The following is a 15953-nucleotide window of genomic DNA, read 5'->3' as shown; positions in this document are numbered from 1 at the left end:
TATACCAAAGTCATCATCCTGATCTTCCGGTCTTTCAGAAGGCTCAACAATTTCTTCATACTCCTCCACCATACTTGTCCCAAATATTCTAAAAAAACAAAGTACCATATTGGCTTGAAATAAGACTGTGTTTTTTGCATTGAAATAAGACTGAAAAAGTGGGGGTCATCTTATATTCGCGGTCTAGACATTATACCCATTCACGACGCTAGATGGCGCCAGATATCATTGAAGAGAATGCTGAACTTGAGGAGTAATGTTCTGTAATGACAGATCTCAGCTACTCTCAAGTTTAACCAGTTTGCATTATTATATTGCAATGTTTTTCCTTATTCAGATTTGTTTCAAGACTACAGTTAAAGTTAGACCTCACTTTGATAGTTAATGCAGTTATTGCAATTTTGTGGTTTTATCACAATAGATTGGTTTATTTACATTTCAAAAACCAGAAGCCATTCATTTACTAATGTGATTGCACATTAGTTTACATATTTTAAAAAAATGTTCAGATATTAAGATTTGAATGACGTGAAATAACATGCTTTTTCTCTCAAATATATTGTTGTAATAATTTGTTTCGGATGTACTGTAATTATTTTCTGTATAAAAATTAATTTGGTGTTCAAAAAGTCTTTTTTCAAACTTGGGTCTTGAAAAAGGGGATCGTCTTATAATCAGGGCCGTCTTATATAGACCCTACCCACCTACGTCACAAAACCACGTGCTCGCTGTATGGTTCCGCCCACTTGTCCGTCATTTTGACTCTGTATTAGCATTGTTTTCAATTGATGGCGGAATTTAAAATGCATTTCATGGAAGACCCGGTGCTTTCTGATGCCGCAAACTCACTGGATCTGTTGCATAAAAGGCGTTATGAGGAAAAGCTTCGTTCTATACAGTCGCCAGATCCATATTTGATGCCCAAATCGATGTTTTTCGACCCACTGTCTTCGCCCTGTCTGCCTGACATCTGCTACGCAGATATTTACAATTATCTTGTCCACACTAAATCAGCCTATTCTCACGAAAATATGAAAAACTTCAAGAGCTTGGAGGCTTATAAATACTTCGTTGCTGGTTGGGTGAAACAGGTCCTCGTCCACGAAAATTCGGCAGGAATCTATCTTGTGCTTGGAAAGGTGAGTTACGAAATTTTCAATTCAAAATCTTTTGTTATTGCTAACATCCACTGTCAAGTCTAATGTATTTCATGTCGTTTGTCAATGGAGTTAAGGCTTTTAATGTTTATATGGCTTAGCGATAGCACTCTCACTACATACATACGTGTCAGCCCCGTAGACGAGGCCAGTTTCTTTCACTTGGTACCAGCTAAATATTATTCAAAAAATAACGATGGTGGAAGAAAGGGAAGTCACAAACATCTTGAATTTGAAACTATGTCGTACTACGTCGTATGTTGTCGGCGATTAGCCTCGCAATGATGTTAATTGTGGTTATTTGTCAGCCCCGTAGACGAGGCCTGTTTCTTTCACTTGGTACCAGCTAAATATTATTCAAAAAATAACGATGGTGGAAGAAAGGGAAGTCACAAACATCTTGAATTTGAAACTATGTAGTACTACGTCGTATGTTGTCGGCGATTAGCCTCGCAATGATCTTAATTGTGGTTATTTGTCAGCCCAAAACCCTCTAAGTATATCTTAAATGCATCTTACCGGATATAAAATGACTACTACATAGTCTGTGGTGATTTTTTGGTGCCCAGTTTTCACGTCGAATTGCAGCCGTCCATTTCGCTCTCTTTGGATCCCTCGGAATACAGTAAAACTTCAAGTCTCTCCTTCCATCTTCTCTGTTAGTGCAACCAACAGCCACACACGCCTTCACCATTTTGATTATTAATGTTAAGGAGCAGAAAAACACGCCGTAAATAGGAGGAATGTACGTAGCCGTAACAGGTTAACACTATGTTTTGACGGACAAGTGGGCGGTACCATTCAGGAGAGCGGAGTTGTGACGTCACGTGGGTAGGGTCTATAGACCCCAATCACATGACGTCACAACTCCGCCCCCCTGACGGGTGCCGCCATACTGTCCGTCAGCTCATCGTGTTTACATATTGCAGCTACTTACATTCCTCCTATTACTGCGTGTTTTTCTGCTTGTCTAAGGAATCACCGCCTAGTAAACGAACCCAAAAACCTTCCTTACAATCGTTAACATTGATTAATCAAAATGGTGAAGGCATGTGTGGCGGTTGGTTGCAGTAACAGAGAAGATCATTTTAGTAGTTGCTGTTTGCCCATTGTTAAAAGGGCAAATCTCTAAAGCAGCACTGTTTGTTTATCTCGGTCAATGATGCGTTTGTGTCGACAGCCGTGAGACAGCGGCGGAAACATCAATATGATGCCAACACGATTGCAGACATCATCAGACGGAGACTACGAAGCTCGTCGCCACGGTCGCGCAACAAGAAGATGAGCGCAACAAAAGGTGTTGTGCCGAAAAATAGCCGCCCTGCGTGAAATTTCCCCCTTGACGGGAGCGTCCACACGGAAACGACTTTCTTGTACCGTGAATATGTATTATTTTACTCTGCTTGAACTAATAAATGTCATACCTGTGTGATTTTAACTGGGATATGGTTGTGAAAACCAGTAGACTAATACATTTCTGTTCAAAGATGGTTATGTGGCCCAGTCCACGATTTGTTACTAAAATACAGTAGTAATACTTTGTGTAAGTTAATTATTTTAAACTGATCTTACAGTCGTAAATCCATTACTGTAATGCATCCATGAAAACATTTGATGTTTTCACTTCAATAAAGCGTTATAAACAGGGGTGCACATAAGTGGTCCGCATGCGCGCATGCGTACTGGACGTATACAAACGCGCTGGCCCTCAACGGCTTCCATACGCTTTTGCGTACCGATGGCTGACCACTGTATTTGCGGCGGATACGAGATAATCACTTCTCAAAATGTCGGCGGCAGGCCCCACTGAGTAATTATTTCCGTATTCCCCCACCCCCGTCAAAGGACAGACAGACGACAGAGACGTCACCGGAGCGACCGAAAAAAGGACTTTTGCTGAAAAGTGGCTGCAGGAGGTACCATAGCTAGAAGCAGATAATACTCGCACGGATATGTGGTACTAAATTTGCCGTGAGAATCGCTGATAAGAGCAGCGCATTTTATGTAGGGTCCAAGAATTTCAGCCATCCAAACTTTGAAATGCACGAAAAAAACAGAGCATGTGGCAATTAAGCAAACTATCGATGTCAGGCAGCACCCCACTCGCCCTATGGACAAGTGGCGGAATAAAGTTAATGAAGAGCAGCGCCATGCACTGACAAACGTGTTTTTGCTCGCATTTCACAAAGCTAAACATGCACGTTCAATGAGCTCTTATGAGGAGGAGGACATCCCACTTTTACAAAGGCTTGTAGTTAATGTGGGAGCCGCATAATGCCCTTTATTTTGAATTAGTACTGTTTTTATGTTTATTTCTTTACATTTCACTTCAAAGTAATGGCAATTTTGTTGTGCCAGTTGATGTTAATCAGGCATTAATTGTTAATATAATTAATTAAAGGTATTTGGCTCTAACTAAAGCTTGTCATAATTTTATCGCATCAGGCGGGTCGGCTCTCAAGCTCAATGAGGACCAAGTCACATCTCCAGGTCCTCCTCTGAGAACCTGGGCAAAAAAAATATGTGCACCCCTGGTTATAAAAATAAGCGCACCCGTCAGGGGGGACATTTCACGCGGGGTGACTATTTTTCGGCACACACCAGCCCGTTGTGGATCAAGTTTCATTTTACAATCGTGACAACGGTGACGCTCAGCAGACCAAATGTCGGTTTATATTCGGGCCGGTGCCGATTTTGGGTACCCGACTCCTCATCGTGACATAAACTGGAGTATGATTGGAAATTTTGTGGTCTCAGGACGAGCTCTGACGCACAGGACAGGACCGGATGGGAGAGAACATCGGTTTGGGCATCAAATATGGATCTGGCGAGTGGATCGACCGAAGCTTTTCCAAATAACGGCTTTTATGCAACTCATCCAATGAATTTACAGCGTCTGAAAGCACCGGGGCTTACATAATTTGCAAGTGAATCCCCCCTTTAGAAACTACGAGCATTAACGATATGGACACACAATGACTGACAATATGGCGGCACAATACAGCGATCACGTGATTGTGTGACGTTGCTGATTGGGGTCTGTTCGGTCCAATACAGTAATTCATGGCTATACTAGTTTTTGTGAATCTTTTTTTTTAATACTGTACATGTATTACAGTGGATTGAGTAGCAAAAAATTACTCAAGAGTAGCATTGTTTCAATGTAATATTAATCAAGTAAAAAAGTAGTCATCCAAAAAAGTACGCAAGTACAAGTATGTGAAAAGAATTCAAGTAATAATTGCTGACAATGACTTTATTTTCTCAGCACATCTTCTATATGAACTGTTGTTATATTATAATCTACTACTGAATGGCCTATTACATAATCATGTAAGGCAAATAGCTATTATACAACTTGGACTGTAAGCAGGACTGAACGGGCTCTAACTGTTTGGCACAACTCCGACGGCACGCAGCTCTGGGTGGTGGCAGATCATACAGTACCCCTCTCATCATCTCATGAGAAACTAAAATGTCCTCGAAACTAGTCTTTTTTTGTGTGGAACCTCTTTTGTGACGTTTAATCAGAACACATGTCTTAAAGCTATCCTGATGCAGGTTTGAGATCAATAGATTTGTTTGTCTTGGAGGAGGAGCAGGTGTCGTAAAAAAGGTGTTTCCTGCAGCGGGTGCAAGACCTGAAGGGTAATATTTCAATGCAGTCGTGTTAAGGCTGGGATACCTGTCATACATGCCAGATATGAAAAACACTGAACCTTTGATCAAGAAGTTATTTGTCATTTAATGAATTTGAAGTGTTGCCACAGAAAAAAAAAAAAAAAAAAAAAGACTTTGGCACTCCACCCTGGTCAGACCTGGGAATGATTTTTTTTCAAATCTAATATGTTTCATAAACAGTTTTGCCAATTTTGAGGAGGATCCAAATCCCTCGGTGCCAATGTCTCTGATAGGCACCATCATATTCAATACAAAAGACACAATTTCCTGCTTGATTTGGGATATGGGTAAAAGATGTTTCAGGGCAGTTTTGCACAAGGTATCGATTCCCCAATTTTCATCACTCTACATCAGAAAAATCTAATTGGAGAGATCTTTTTTTTAAATTCTAGGGGGCAATGTTGAGCCATTTTGTTACCGTTTTTCGCAAGGTCGCAAAATTATCGAAATGTATGCCATGCCACATTTATCTGCAAATTCTGGTGAGCATGTTAAGCCCTCCAAATTGTCCAGTTTCACTTACCCCTAAAAAATAATAATAATACATGGCCTGCAAGCAGGACTGAACGGGCCCTCGCGATTTGGGGCAACTCGGACGGCCCACAGCTCAGTGTGGTACCAGATCATCCCCTAATTATCATCCCATGAGAAACTAACATGTCCTTGAAACACGCCCCTTTTTTTGTGATGACAAATACATTCACACACCTAGGTGAAAAAAACCCTATTGAAGAGTGTCCCACAAAAAAGGAGGCACTACTGAGCTCTGCAGCCATGCATGCATCTTCTAATTGGGCCAATTCGACCAAATTTAAGTGTGCCAAATTTCGTGGCTCTATAAGCTGCCTAAGTCTACTTTTTTAAATATTGAATAAAGGGTTGTCATTAAGCCTGTCGCTATATGTAATAATTCCATTTATCGCAGGGTAAATTAAAATGAACTGCAATTTATCGCCTCGCGTGCACATGCGCACGCGTGTGCGGCTGACGTGCTGTTAAAAGTTCGGCTTCCTCACTACCAACTATGCAAAATGCATTTTTGTTCTGGGTCCGGCAAAAAAACAGCGCCGGAGCCAATTTGTTCCCATTATATCCTATTGTTCAGCGTATACAGGCCGCGTCAGTGCTCCAGATTGACTGCTGACCATCTCCGGCGTGCTGGAGCCCGCCGGATGGTTTAGGCTATCTTTTACTTTTGCCGGAGACGAATCCGTCAAAATGGGCAGAGCCTGGCCTGGAGTCAACAGCCCAGTTGCTTATTCACGGTTTAACCAGCGAACATGGACGAAGAATGCTCAATCATGGAGGTGGAAAGTCACTAAGTGATTTAAGATGTAGCAGATCATCATTATAAGGACAACATTAAAAAGGAAGCTGTATGGTGTCCTATTGTGCGTGTTTTTCTGGCAATGATATCAAACACACAAAGTGTTGACAACTGTTTTTTTATTAACACACGGCGCTTACAAAATTTCAACCTGTGGCTCTAGGCAGACTGTGTAGACACACCGTTGCGTGCGCTTCATCGTGACTCGGAAAACATCCAATCACAATATTACACATGGAACGCCATAGCAGAAGCTATGAGGGGAAAGGTTTTCATTTGCCTAGATGCTTTAGTTATTAAGTGCAATTTTTTTTTTTTTTCTTGTAAAAGACATTTTATTTATTCTGTGTTTCTGTGCGGTATTAATTCAGTTGTCTTTTACTTAATAGAGGCATGGTCTATTGTTTTTAGTTGTGATTTCTTAAAAAGTATTTTTTAATTTAAGAGTAAACATTGTTTGCATTTAAAACAACTACTTGATCTAGTAATATACAGTGCCCTCCATAATTATTGGATTTATAATAATTATGTGTTTTTTAGCTTCTAATAATGTTTTTTTTTCTTTCTAAATAATATGGGACCTTAATGGAAAAAAATAGAAAAATCCAACCTTCAATACAAGTGCATTTATTCTGTGGGGAAAAAATCCCACATAGAGAAATAATTATTTGTCATCAAATAATGTGTGTCACAATTATTAGCACCCCGGTGTTAATACTTTGTACAACCCCCTTTTGCCAACAAAACAGCACCTTATCTTCTCCGATAATGTTTCACAAGATGGGAAAAGACAGAAAGAGGGATCTTCAGCCATTCCTCTTTGAAGTCTCTCTCAATCATCCAGAGACCTGGGTCCTCTCCTCTTCAGCTCACCCCACAGGTTTTCAATGGGGTTGAGGTCTGGGGACTGAGATGGCCATGGGAGGAGCTTGATTTTGTGTCTGGTGAACCATTTCTGTGTAGATTTGGCCATATGTTTAGGGTCATTGTCTTGCTGAAAGATCCAGTGACGACCCATCTTCAGCTTTCGGGCAGAGGGCAACAGATTTTGATTTAAAATGTCCTGGTATTTCAAAGCATTCATGATGCCATGCACCCTAACAAGGTTCCCAGGGCCTTTGGAAGCGAAACAGCCCCACGGCATCACTGACCCACCCCCATACTTCACAGTGAGTATGAGGTGCTTTTCAGCATGCGCATCTTTCGTGGCATGCCGGACCGACGTAGAGTGTTTGTTGCCAAAAAGCTCAATCTTAAGGCACTTTCGCACAGTAGGAACTTGAGTACTTAGCTCCTTTAACTATCCCGCCCTCCTGTAGTTCGATGAGCTATCCTTCGCAAAGCGGTCGTGTTCGCACATGGAGTACTATGCCTAATACGACCTGCTGTGACGTTTTAGTCTGCACCAGTGACGCATTATTTACTCGCCAGTCGCCACACCCAGCAGCGGCGCATAAGTAATACTATGCTAAACGGAAGACAACGAAATGGAGACCGTTGAAGACACCGCAGCAATTCTTGCATGTTTGAAGGGAATAGTTTCCATCAGCGAGCAATCCCAGCGTCTAACGACGAGACTGCAAGCGATGTTTCTTCGTTTCATGGAGACCGAAAGGGTAGAAGACAAAGGAGGCTCCGGGTAAGTGTAAAACAATGTATTTGACGTGTTTACTAAGGATGTAAGTGTTCACGTGGGTTTATTGAACTGTTTTTCTTTTAATTGCGTACTGTCCATTTTCTTTTGATGCATTTGAACTCATAAATTTACTAGCGCGATCTAAGCGATGCGTGCGGTTCTGCGGCAGTTTCCGCACGGACACTTTAAGTGTCGGACACTCTGGAATATGTACGTGAAAAAAAGTCGAGTGGATAAATGTGTTATAATTGTTACTTTTTTATTTTTTGAGGAACGAGGTGTTTTATATGTATTTCAAATATCATCCAAAAGTGTCACGTTTATTTATTTTCACATATTCTCTTGTTTACATTTTGAAAAATAAAAGCATTAAGTATATTTTTCCAACCTTTTTTAGTACAGACTTAACTGCACTGAGCACTTCAAAAACTGAACCAAAATTTAATTTTAGTGTACTGTTACACCCCACCTGTTACTGTATACACATGTACTGTCATATGAACAAACATTTAAGCCAATAGTTTGTGACTAATGTTACCCAAAATACCCAAGAAAATAAGTTTTCCATTTCCGTTTCAGATTTTGCTGCGACTCATTGCACAGCGATCCTCGTCATCTGTTTGGGTGCGAACAAAAGCTGATGACTGGTGGAGACGGGTTCTTCCCAGTTTTACAGACGAGCAGTTCGTGGAGAATTTCCGTATATCTAGAGCAGAAAAGTCCAAAGTCCGGCCCAGGGGCCAAATGCGGCCCGTGGTCAAATTTCATCCGGCCCCAGCCTCTGTCATACATTCAATAACGTCTGGCCCGCACACAGACTTAATTGGTCAGCAGCACTGCTACCAGCATATGAAGTAGCTTACACACTGAATGCTGATCCTCATATACCCACTAAAAGGCAGCAGCACTCTAAGCAACATTACCCCTTGTGACCTTTTACTTACAATTTTCTAAAATGGCGACAATCAACAACAACAACAAAATAAGAAAGTTGACTGCGTTGGCCGACGCTTCAAGGATAGGTGGAAATTTGACTATTTCTTCACTAAAATATGCAACAACTGTGTCTGCTTCATTTGCAAAGAGACAGTCGCTGTTTTTTAAAGAGTTCAATGTGAGGCAATATTACCAAACAAGACACACTGACATGTACGACAAAATTACAGGGAAGATACGCAGCGAGAAATTTAAGCAACTTCAAGTTTGCTCGCAAGAGCCCGACAGTCGAAAGAGAACGCCACACAGGCTAGTTGCGAGATTGATTAAATTATTTTAAAAAAATAATAAAGCAAATGTGACACACAAAATGGCTAGCTAAAATTTGCCTAAATATATTCTATGTAAAGGACGTCAGCCAAAGTCGGCCCCCCACATTTTTACCACACCAAATCTGGCCCCCTTTGCAAAAAGTTTGGACACCCCTGATCTAGAGAGACATTTCAACACCTCTGTCGGTGTCTGAGGCCTGCAATTGAGAGAGTGGACACGACGTATTGCCTTGCAGTTCCACTAGACATGAGGATTGCAGTCATCAAGCAGGGCAAGAGTTGTGGTTGAGCATGGTTTTGGTAGACTCAAAGGAAGGTGGCGATGTCTCCAAAAGCGCAATGACTACAGCCTAGAGAGGATAAAGTCCATGGTGCTGACGTGCTGCGTGCTTCATAACCTCTGTGAAGGCCACAATGAGATGTGGAGAGAGGAGTGGAGCGAGCCACTGCCACTGCAGCCAGAGACTCCTGTTCAACCACCTGCTACAGATGCTGAAGGTGTAGCTGTGCGTTCAGCCTTGATGCCCCACTTTGTGTTGCCCAACTAAATAGTAGGTGTACAACACCACCACCATGACTGTTTTTTTTTTCCCCACAAAATAAGTTTTTTAAAATTTCATTCATGTTTTGTGTGCATTGTTATGAACCCATTTTCCATCTGTAGCTGGCTACAAAGGCCAATTTTTTGAATGTGGCGTCATGTGTTAACTACTCACACAATGTATTGCAAGCCACATGTTAAGGAATACTTCAGTGTACTAGCAATCAGACATAAAACATTGTGTTACTCAAAGTAATATTTTTTAATGAAAAGTCACACTGCAACAAAAAAATTTACATGTGCAAAATTAGGTTTAAAAGTAATATATTGTAATGAAAAATCACCCTGCAACAAATGAAAAATTAACATGTGCAAAATTTGTTTTCAAAGTAATATATTTTATTGAAAAATCACACTGTGCAACAAGAGAAACATTTAGATGTGCAATATTTGGTTGAGTCCCATTTCTTTTAATTAAGGTTTGTCATGCCGATTTGACATCCTGTTAATGATGTCCAGAATACCCTCCATTACTATCTGATGCTGCCGGCTGGACTCAGACAGCAGAGCCTGACACTGCTTTTCAATGTGTTGATTTTGCTCTTCAAACACCTGCAGCATCTTGTTGCCTTTGGTATTCTGCATCTGAAGCCTGCCATTCCTGCACAGTGGGTCATTCTTTCTCCTTTTTGCTGCAACAAATAAGGAAGGTGGAAACTCAGTGAAGAACTGGCTGTACACCACACAAGTTCTCAACAAGTTCTCACTATTCCTTAGCAAAATGCAGGAACCACAGATTATTTTCCTACCAGGTCTGGGATGGCAGAGGGTGCTGACAGCTGGGCGGCGTTGGCTGATTATTTGTGAATCTGGACAAGCAGGACACCGGTGTATAGTTACTGAATTTCAAAGTAAAAATTATAACATCCAAGTTTCTCATCCTTTATTATTGATATTTGTTGTGCTATCAGTTTTGTATATTTTTTTCTAATGAGACTTAATTGCAGCAATGATATGATCCCATTAGTTTGTTAGTTCACTCAGCCAGGCTAACCACCATTATAGCAGCACAGATTTTGCACATAAAATACAACATTTCTTTACCTGATGTAAGTAAACTGACTGGTACTGGCACTTTGTGGGGGTAGAGAATGGCAGGACATCACAACGATGTTTTCTGGTGGGTACACAGGGTATAAACACTTTTGAAAAAAGTTCAGAGAAAAATGGTGGTTAATAAAGAAACATAGCACAATTACTTACTTTTTTCTTTTAAACAAAGCATGAGTACAGCCATGATATGACCCTGCTGGGCAAATAACAGTTGTACAACAGCAGGGATTTTGCATGGACAGGTTTCTTACCTGATGCGGGTTGGCATTTGTCACTCAGAGGGGGCATGGGATTGCTTGATAAAGCCATTGGTGTTTCTGGTGGTCAGAGAAATATTTTGGATTAGACCTTAATTCAAATAAATAATAGGAATACCACACGTCTTCTATTTACATTTGGCTAATGTAAGTTAGAGAACATAAAAAAAAGTCAATATTTCTGAATGCATTCAGGCAACATGACTTACCTGATGGGCGACAAAGGGTACTGCAGGCAACAGGAATTGGATTTGATAGAAGAGATCTGTTTTGTTCTGTTTAAATAGAAACATAATGCATCTCAACAACATAACATTTAAAGGATTGAGAATTTAAAATTTCGCTGTGACAAAATCTAGCTTATTTTCTTAAGTGTAGACACAAGATCTTCTGATTCTGCAGTGTTATCTAGGTCAACATATCTGTACCGCAATGTCGACATAACTATGTATTTATTCACTTACCTTTCTCCATTACAAAAAGTAAAACGAGACTAGTCATGTCCGACACGTAATGCGTCCGTGGGGAAACACCTTCAGTAATTCGGTTCCCAATGCAGCGTTTAGAATACATTTTATCAGGGGAAAAATACAACAAAACCGACAGTGTACGCAAGTGAACCGAACCAAACATGCAAAAACAAACTGTTACACCCTTAAATAACTTCTTGTGCCATACCTTCAAGCAGCTGGGAGGGTGGGTTGTTCTCCCGACCGCAAAAGCGAAGCAGAGGAGTTTTTGTTTTGGCGTTTCCATATGCTGGTCTGTGGCCCAATATGAGGTCGAGCGTCTCATACCATTTGCCAGTTTTTCTGTCTGCCCCGCTCTGGTTGTTGTGGTCTTTGATTTTCTTGTAGTCTTGTTTCAGTTTCATTTTTTTCCCAACATTGTTTTGCGCTGTGATAAATCCCAGCCTTCACCAGTTGTGCGCTTCGGCAGTTCGGCAAATATTTTTATGTTGCGTTGCGACCCCCCCCAAGTCCTCTTTGGACGTTCGCAGTTGAAAAAATAGCAAGGAGGGTTTTTACCTACTCGTCGCTCCATTGAGATTTTCCTGGCTCCATTACTTTTCCTTCTAGCAGCAACAACAATTTAAAGGAAGGGTAGTTGTTTTTTAAATATGGCGGCTCCATGTGATGTGTGAAAAATAAGGGGCGTGTTTGCAGCTGATTTCAGCGAATCATCAAATGGCTACGTAATACCGTTCCTGCGGCCCCACGGAAAGTACTCACTTCAGATTTGGGGCTAAAATGGTGCTTGGAAGACGAGGTCCTCGTCCAAGTTCCTACATATCCAAACACGCAAAATGACGTCATCCACCCCCAAAAGGGTCAAGGAACTGCGGATAGTTACAACAGTGCGAAAGCGCCTTTGGTCTCATCTAACCAAAGCACGCGGTCCCAGTTGAAGCCCCAATACCGCTTGGCGAACTCCAGACGTTTGCGTTTATGATTGTGAGTGAGGAAAGGTTTTCTCCGTGCATGCCTCCCGAACAGCTTGTTGGCATGTAGACAGCACTTCATACCCACTGTGAATTATGGGGGTGGGTCAGTGATGCTGTAGGGCTGTTTCGCTTCCAAAGGCCCTGGGAACCTTGTTAGGGTGCATGGCATCATGAATGCTTTGAAATACCAGGACATTTTAAATAAAAATCTGTTGCCCTCTGCCCGAAAGCTGAAGATGGGTCGTCACTGGGTCTTTCAGCAAGACAATGACCCTAAACATATGGCCAAATCTACACAGAAATGGTTCACCAGACACAAAATCAAGCTCCTTCCATGGCCATCTCAGTCCCCAGACCTCAACCCCATTGAAAACCTGTGAGGTGAGCTGAAGAGGAGAGTACAGAGGAGAGGACCCAGGTTTCTGGATGATTTAGAGAGATTCTGCAAAGAGGAATGGCTGAAGATCCCTCTTTCTGTCTTTTCCCATCTTGTGAATCATTATAGGAGGAGATTAGGTGCTGTTTTGTTGGCAAAAGGGGGTTGTACAAAGTATTAACACCAGGGATGCTAATAATCGTGACACACATTATTTGATGTCAAATAATTCTTTATGTGGGATTTTTTCCCCACTGAATAAATGCACTTGTATTGAAGGTTGGATTTTTCTCTTTTTTTCCATTAAAGGGCAACTGAAGACCTTTCCGGATTTTGGTGTAATTTTATGAATATAAACTTTGGACGAGTTCGTCAAAACAACCATGACATTATCAACACGTAATTGTAAGGATAATTTGCGTTTTTTCGTTTTTTTGCACTCCGTTAATGGTCCCTTCGCAAACCCGGAAGTGTGATGTAGGCAACAGAAGACTACCCACAGCTAGCATAGCAGCAACAACGATGTCAGTGATATTTCCACCAAAGGTAACCATTCAAGATCGCTCTTTCGTGACGCTACCGATGGCAAAGGCTTCCAGCAAAGATGAACTACAATTAATCCCTACATGTTTGAACCTGAGGCGTCAGATGACGGCGATTTACTTGATACAGCAGATGGCGTCATGACACCATTTGACAGCTTGACACTTCACGAACGGGAGAGTGAGTGGTAAGCCTAAATCCAGCATCGTGATTTTTTTATTAGAGAGAATGCGATTATGTGGTTGTATATTTTTCCATGCTCTCCACATAGCTAAAACTGGATATTAGGTAATGGGACAGCTCCTACCGATCTAAATATGGTAAAGCTAGCCCAAATGTGGCTAAATGAATGCTATGTTATTGATTTTTCAAAATAAATGACACAACAATTTTATTTTCCAGGTGTTGCTGTAAACCGTCAAGTAATTACCCTTCCAACATTATGCCTGTGTCATCAGGAGATCCCAGACATGAGAGCCAAACTTGAGGAGGCTGAAGCGCTGACAGGGGCATGAATTACATTAAAAAAATAAAACCATAAATTGTAAACAACATTGACACATTTTGTTGACTGTTTAATGTATTCTATTGGTATATAATATATTGTAATTATATTACATTCTCATAAAAATATTCAATAGGCCACAATAATAAATAATACCAGATTTATGTTGAATCAGCATCAGCTTTCGCTGTCAGATAACATAAATAACATAAATTTAGTAAGCAAAACAAAGGATAGCAACGGACTAGCGCAACATTGAAAAATGATAATGGCAGTGGGAAATATGTATTTATATGATAAATATGTATTATGTATGAAGGTAACTAGATTTTTCTTTTAAAAAATGTGTACTGTATATATGACTAGTTTATGATTTCATGTCATCAAAATTTGCTGCATTTATTTCTCCTAAGTCATCGTCATCTGATGTCGCAGACGGAAGAAATTCAGCATCTGGCAGGCCTCATAGGATCTCTTCAGTCGTCATCGCTGGACACCGCATCACTTGGGTCATCATATGACTCGACCCACACTCTCTTGATTTTGGGAAACTGGGTGGCGACTGACTTGCAACGCTTTTTTCGTGTTGAGGGTTTCCGCCACTTAATTTTTTATGTTTGGCTTCCTGGAGAGAAAAAAAAAATCACAGCAGCATGAAAATATTGGATGAATCCTAATTTTAATTTAATAATAATTTCTTGGTGATCAAATAATAATGCCCCAGTCAAAGCAGCATCTATTTGATGCTATTGTTCCCTCTTAAAATAGGCAGACCTTGATGTTGAAGTATAACAAGTTATTGTGCTTTATATCTACCCTGTGACAGGCCAAAAAACAACGAGCCAAGGACTTATTTGGTGCTGGGGACATTTGAATTTACATAATACCTATTGATATAGTAATAAAATCACATGAGTAGACGACATGTCAGCCAACCTATCTACTTATGACAGGCCAACAGCAACAACAACAAAAAAAATGTCGCACTTCAACAAACAGGCAGTAGGAGTCACCCTCGTTTATCAAAAAAAGCCATTCATGTTCTACTTACGTGTTTGTAAAACCAATGTTGCATTGTTGTAGGTTTTCAAAGCTGTTGTGGCTGAAATGATGAAAACAATGAGCCGATTGGGGATCTGTATGCATGCTAACAAAAACGGTCCAAACCTTTGCAGAAGTTTTTTTTTGACCACTCCTAGAGTCTGGAGTCTTCCTGTGAGTAATTCATCGCTACACATCGAGATGGCATGACGAATCCCGCGAGTAAAACCCAGAAAATGTTTGCAATATATGGCGAGGATAGCGTGGTGCTATATTTCCATGTTCAGAGTGGTGGCGAGGCTTCCTGGAAGTTACGTCATGAGGTAGCGGTCGGCAGGACGGCGCGTCCCTCGTTGCTATGGCCATAACTCAAAAACTACGCGGTGAGTTATTATTATTATTTTTTAATGTGACTTTTTGAGAGAGCGAATGATGCATTTAATACAATTAAACTGGGTAAAACACTGAAGAGCGAAATCTGAAAACCTCTTCAGTTGCCCTTTAAGGTCCCATATTATTTAGAAAAATATATATTAGAGGCTAAAAAACACATTATTATTATAAATCCAATAATTATGGACGGCACTGTACAGTATACTGTATTCTCACAGTGTTATTGTAAATTTGTTTTTATTTTTTTTTTAATTGGGGGCGTGCAATAATATCACATATCGCAATAATTTATTAAATAAATTATCATACACTAAAATTTGTTATCGTGACAGGCCTAGTTGTCATGGCAACAGACAGACATGTGGACATGGGCTTCACCATGTAGTAGTACAAAAGGTCTTGTAAAAATGACGAACCTAAAAAAGAATTGGACATGTATAAGTAAAATAAGTGACTTTCTAATGCCACTAGTTGGCGCTTTAGGGTTGATGCAAATGACCCCTACAGGACCCTTTAGGGTACGACTGTCAACAAGCACTGGACGTATGTCGCTGATATGTCATATATCTGCTAAGTTATTACTGTTAAAAATTTGTGGTTAGGCAAAATGGTGACAGTCATTTTCACTTTCCTGTTTAGACCCCTCTGCTTTAAGCAAACCCCAATATTTT

General features: G+C 40.6%; 2 protein-coding genes across 9 annotated transcripts in view; both read right to left on the bottom strand.

The window, feature by feature from the left end:
- The window catches only part of LOC130930417 (SUN domain-containing ossification factor-like), a 116473-nt gene that overhangs the window by 31759 nt on the left and 68761 nt on the right, over positions 1-15953 (bottom strand). For all 7 annotated transcript variants that reach the window (XR_009067053.1, XM_057858374.1, XM_057858376.1 and 4 more), the window contains one exon: positions 6-88. Coding sequence is in view for 6 of the 7 variants with exons in the window: in XM_057858374.1 (XP_057714357.1) it covers positions 6-88 (83 nt within the window). In the remaining variant the exon portion in view is untranslated. The remainder of the gene's footprint in view (positions 1-5; positions 89-15953) is intronic.
- LOC130930419 (uncharacterized) lies at positions 7130-14314 on the bottom strand. Of its 2 annotated transcripts, none has more exons than XM_057858378.1 (6): positions 11445-14314; positions 11190-11255; positions 10975-11040; positions 10715-10787; positions 10420-10479; positions 7130-10302 (listed from the first exon to the last, which is right to left on the bottom strand). In XM_057858378.1, exons 1-6 carry the CDS (start codon positions 11773-11775, stop codon positions 10284-10286), a joined length of 615 nt encoding a protein of 204 aa, XP_057714361.1. In that variant the 5' UTR covers positions 11776-14314; the 3' UTR covers positions 7130-10283. The 2 variants fall into 2 exon arrangements, with proteins under 2 accessions (XP_057714361.1, XP_057714362.1); XM_057858379.1 differs by having other exon boundaries at positions 11659-14314.

The sequence above is a fragment of the Corythoichthys intestinalis genome, chromosome 14 (assembly GCF_030265065.1).
Source record: "Corythoichthys intestinalis isolate RoL2023-P3 chromosome 14, ASM3026506v1, whole genome shotgun sequence".
Classification (NCBI taxonomy): domain Eukaryota; kingdom Metazoa; phylum Chordata; class Actinopteri; order Syngnathiformes; family Syngnathidae; genus Corythoichthys; species Corythoichthys intestinalis.
This window is presented reverse-complemented; position numbering and strand designations above follow the sequence as displayed.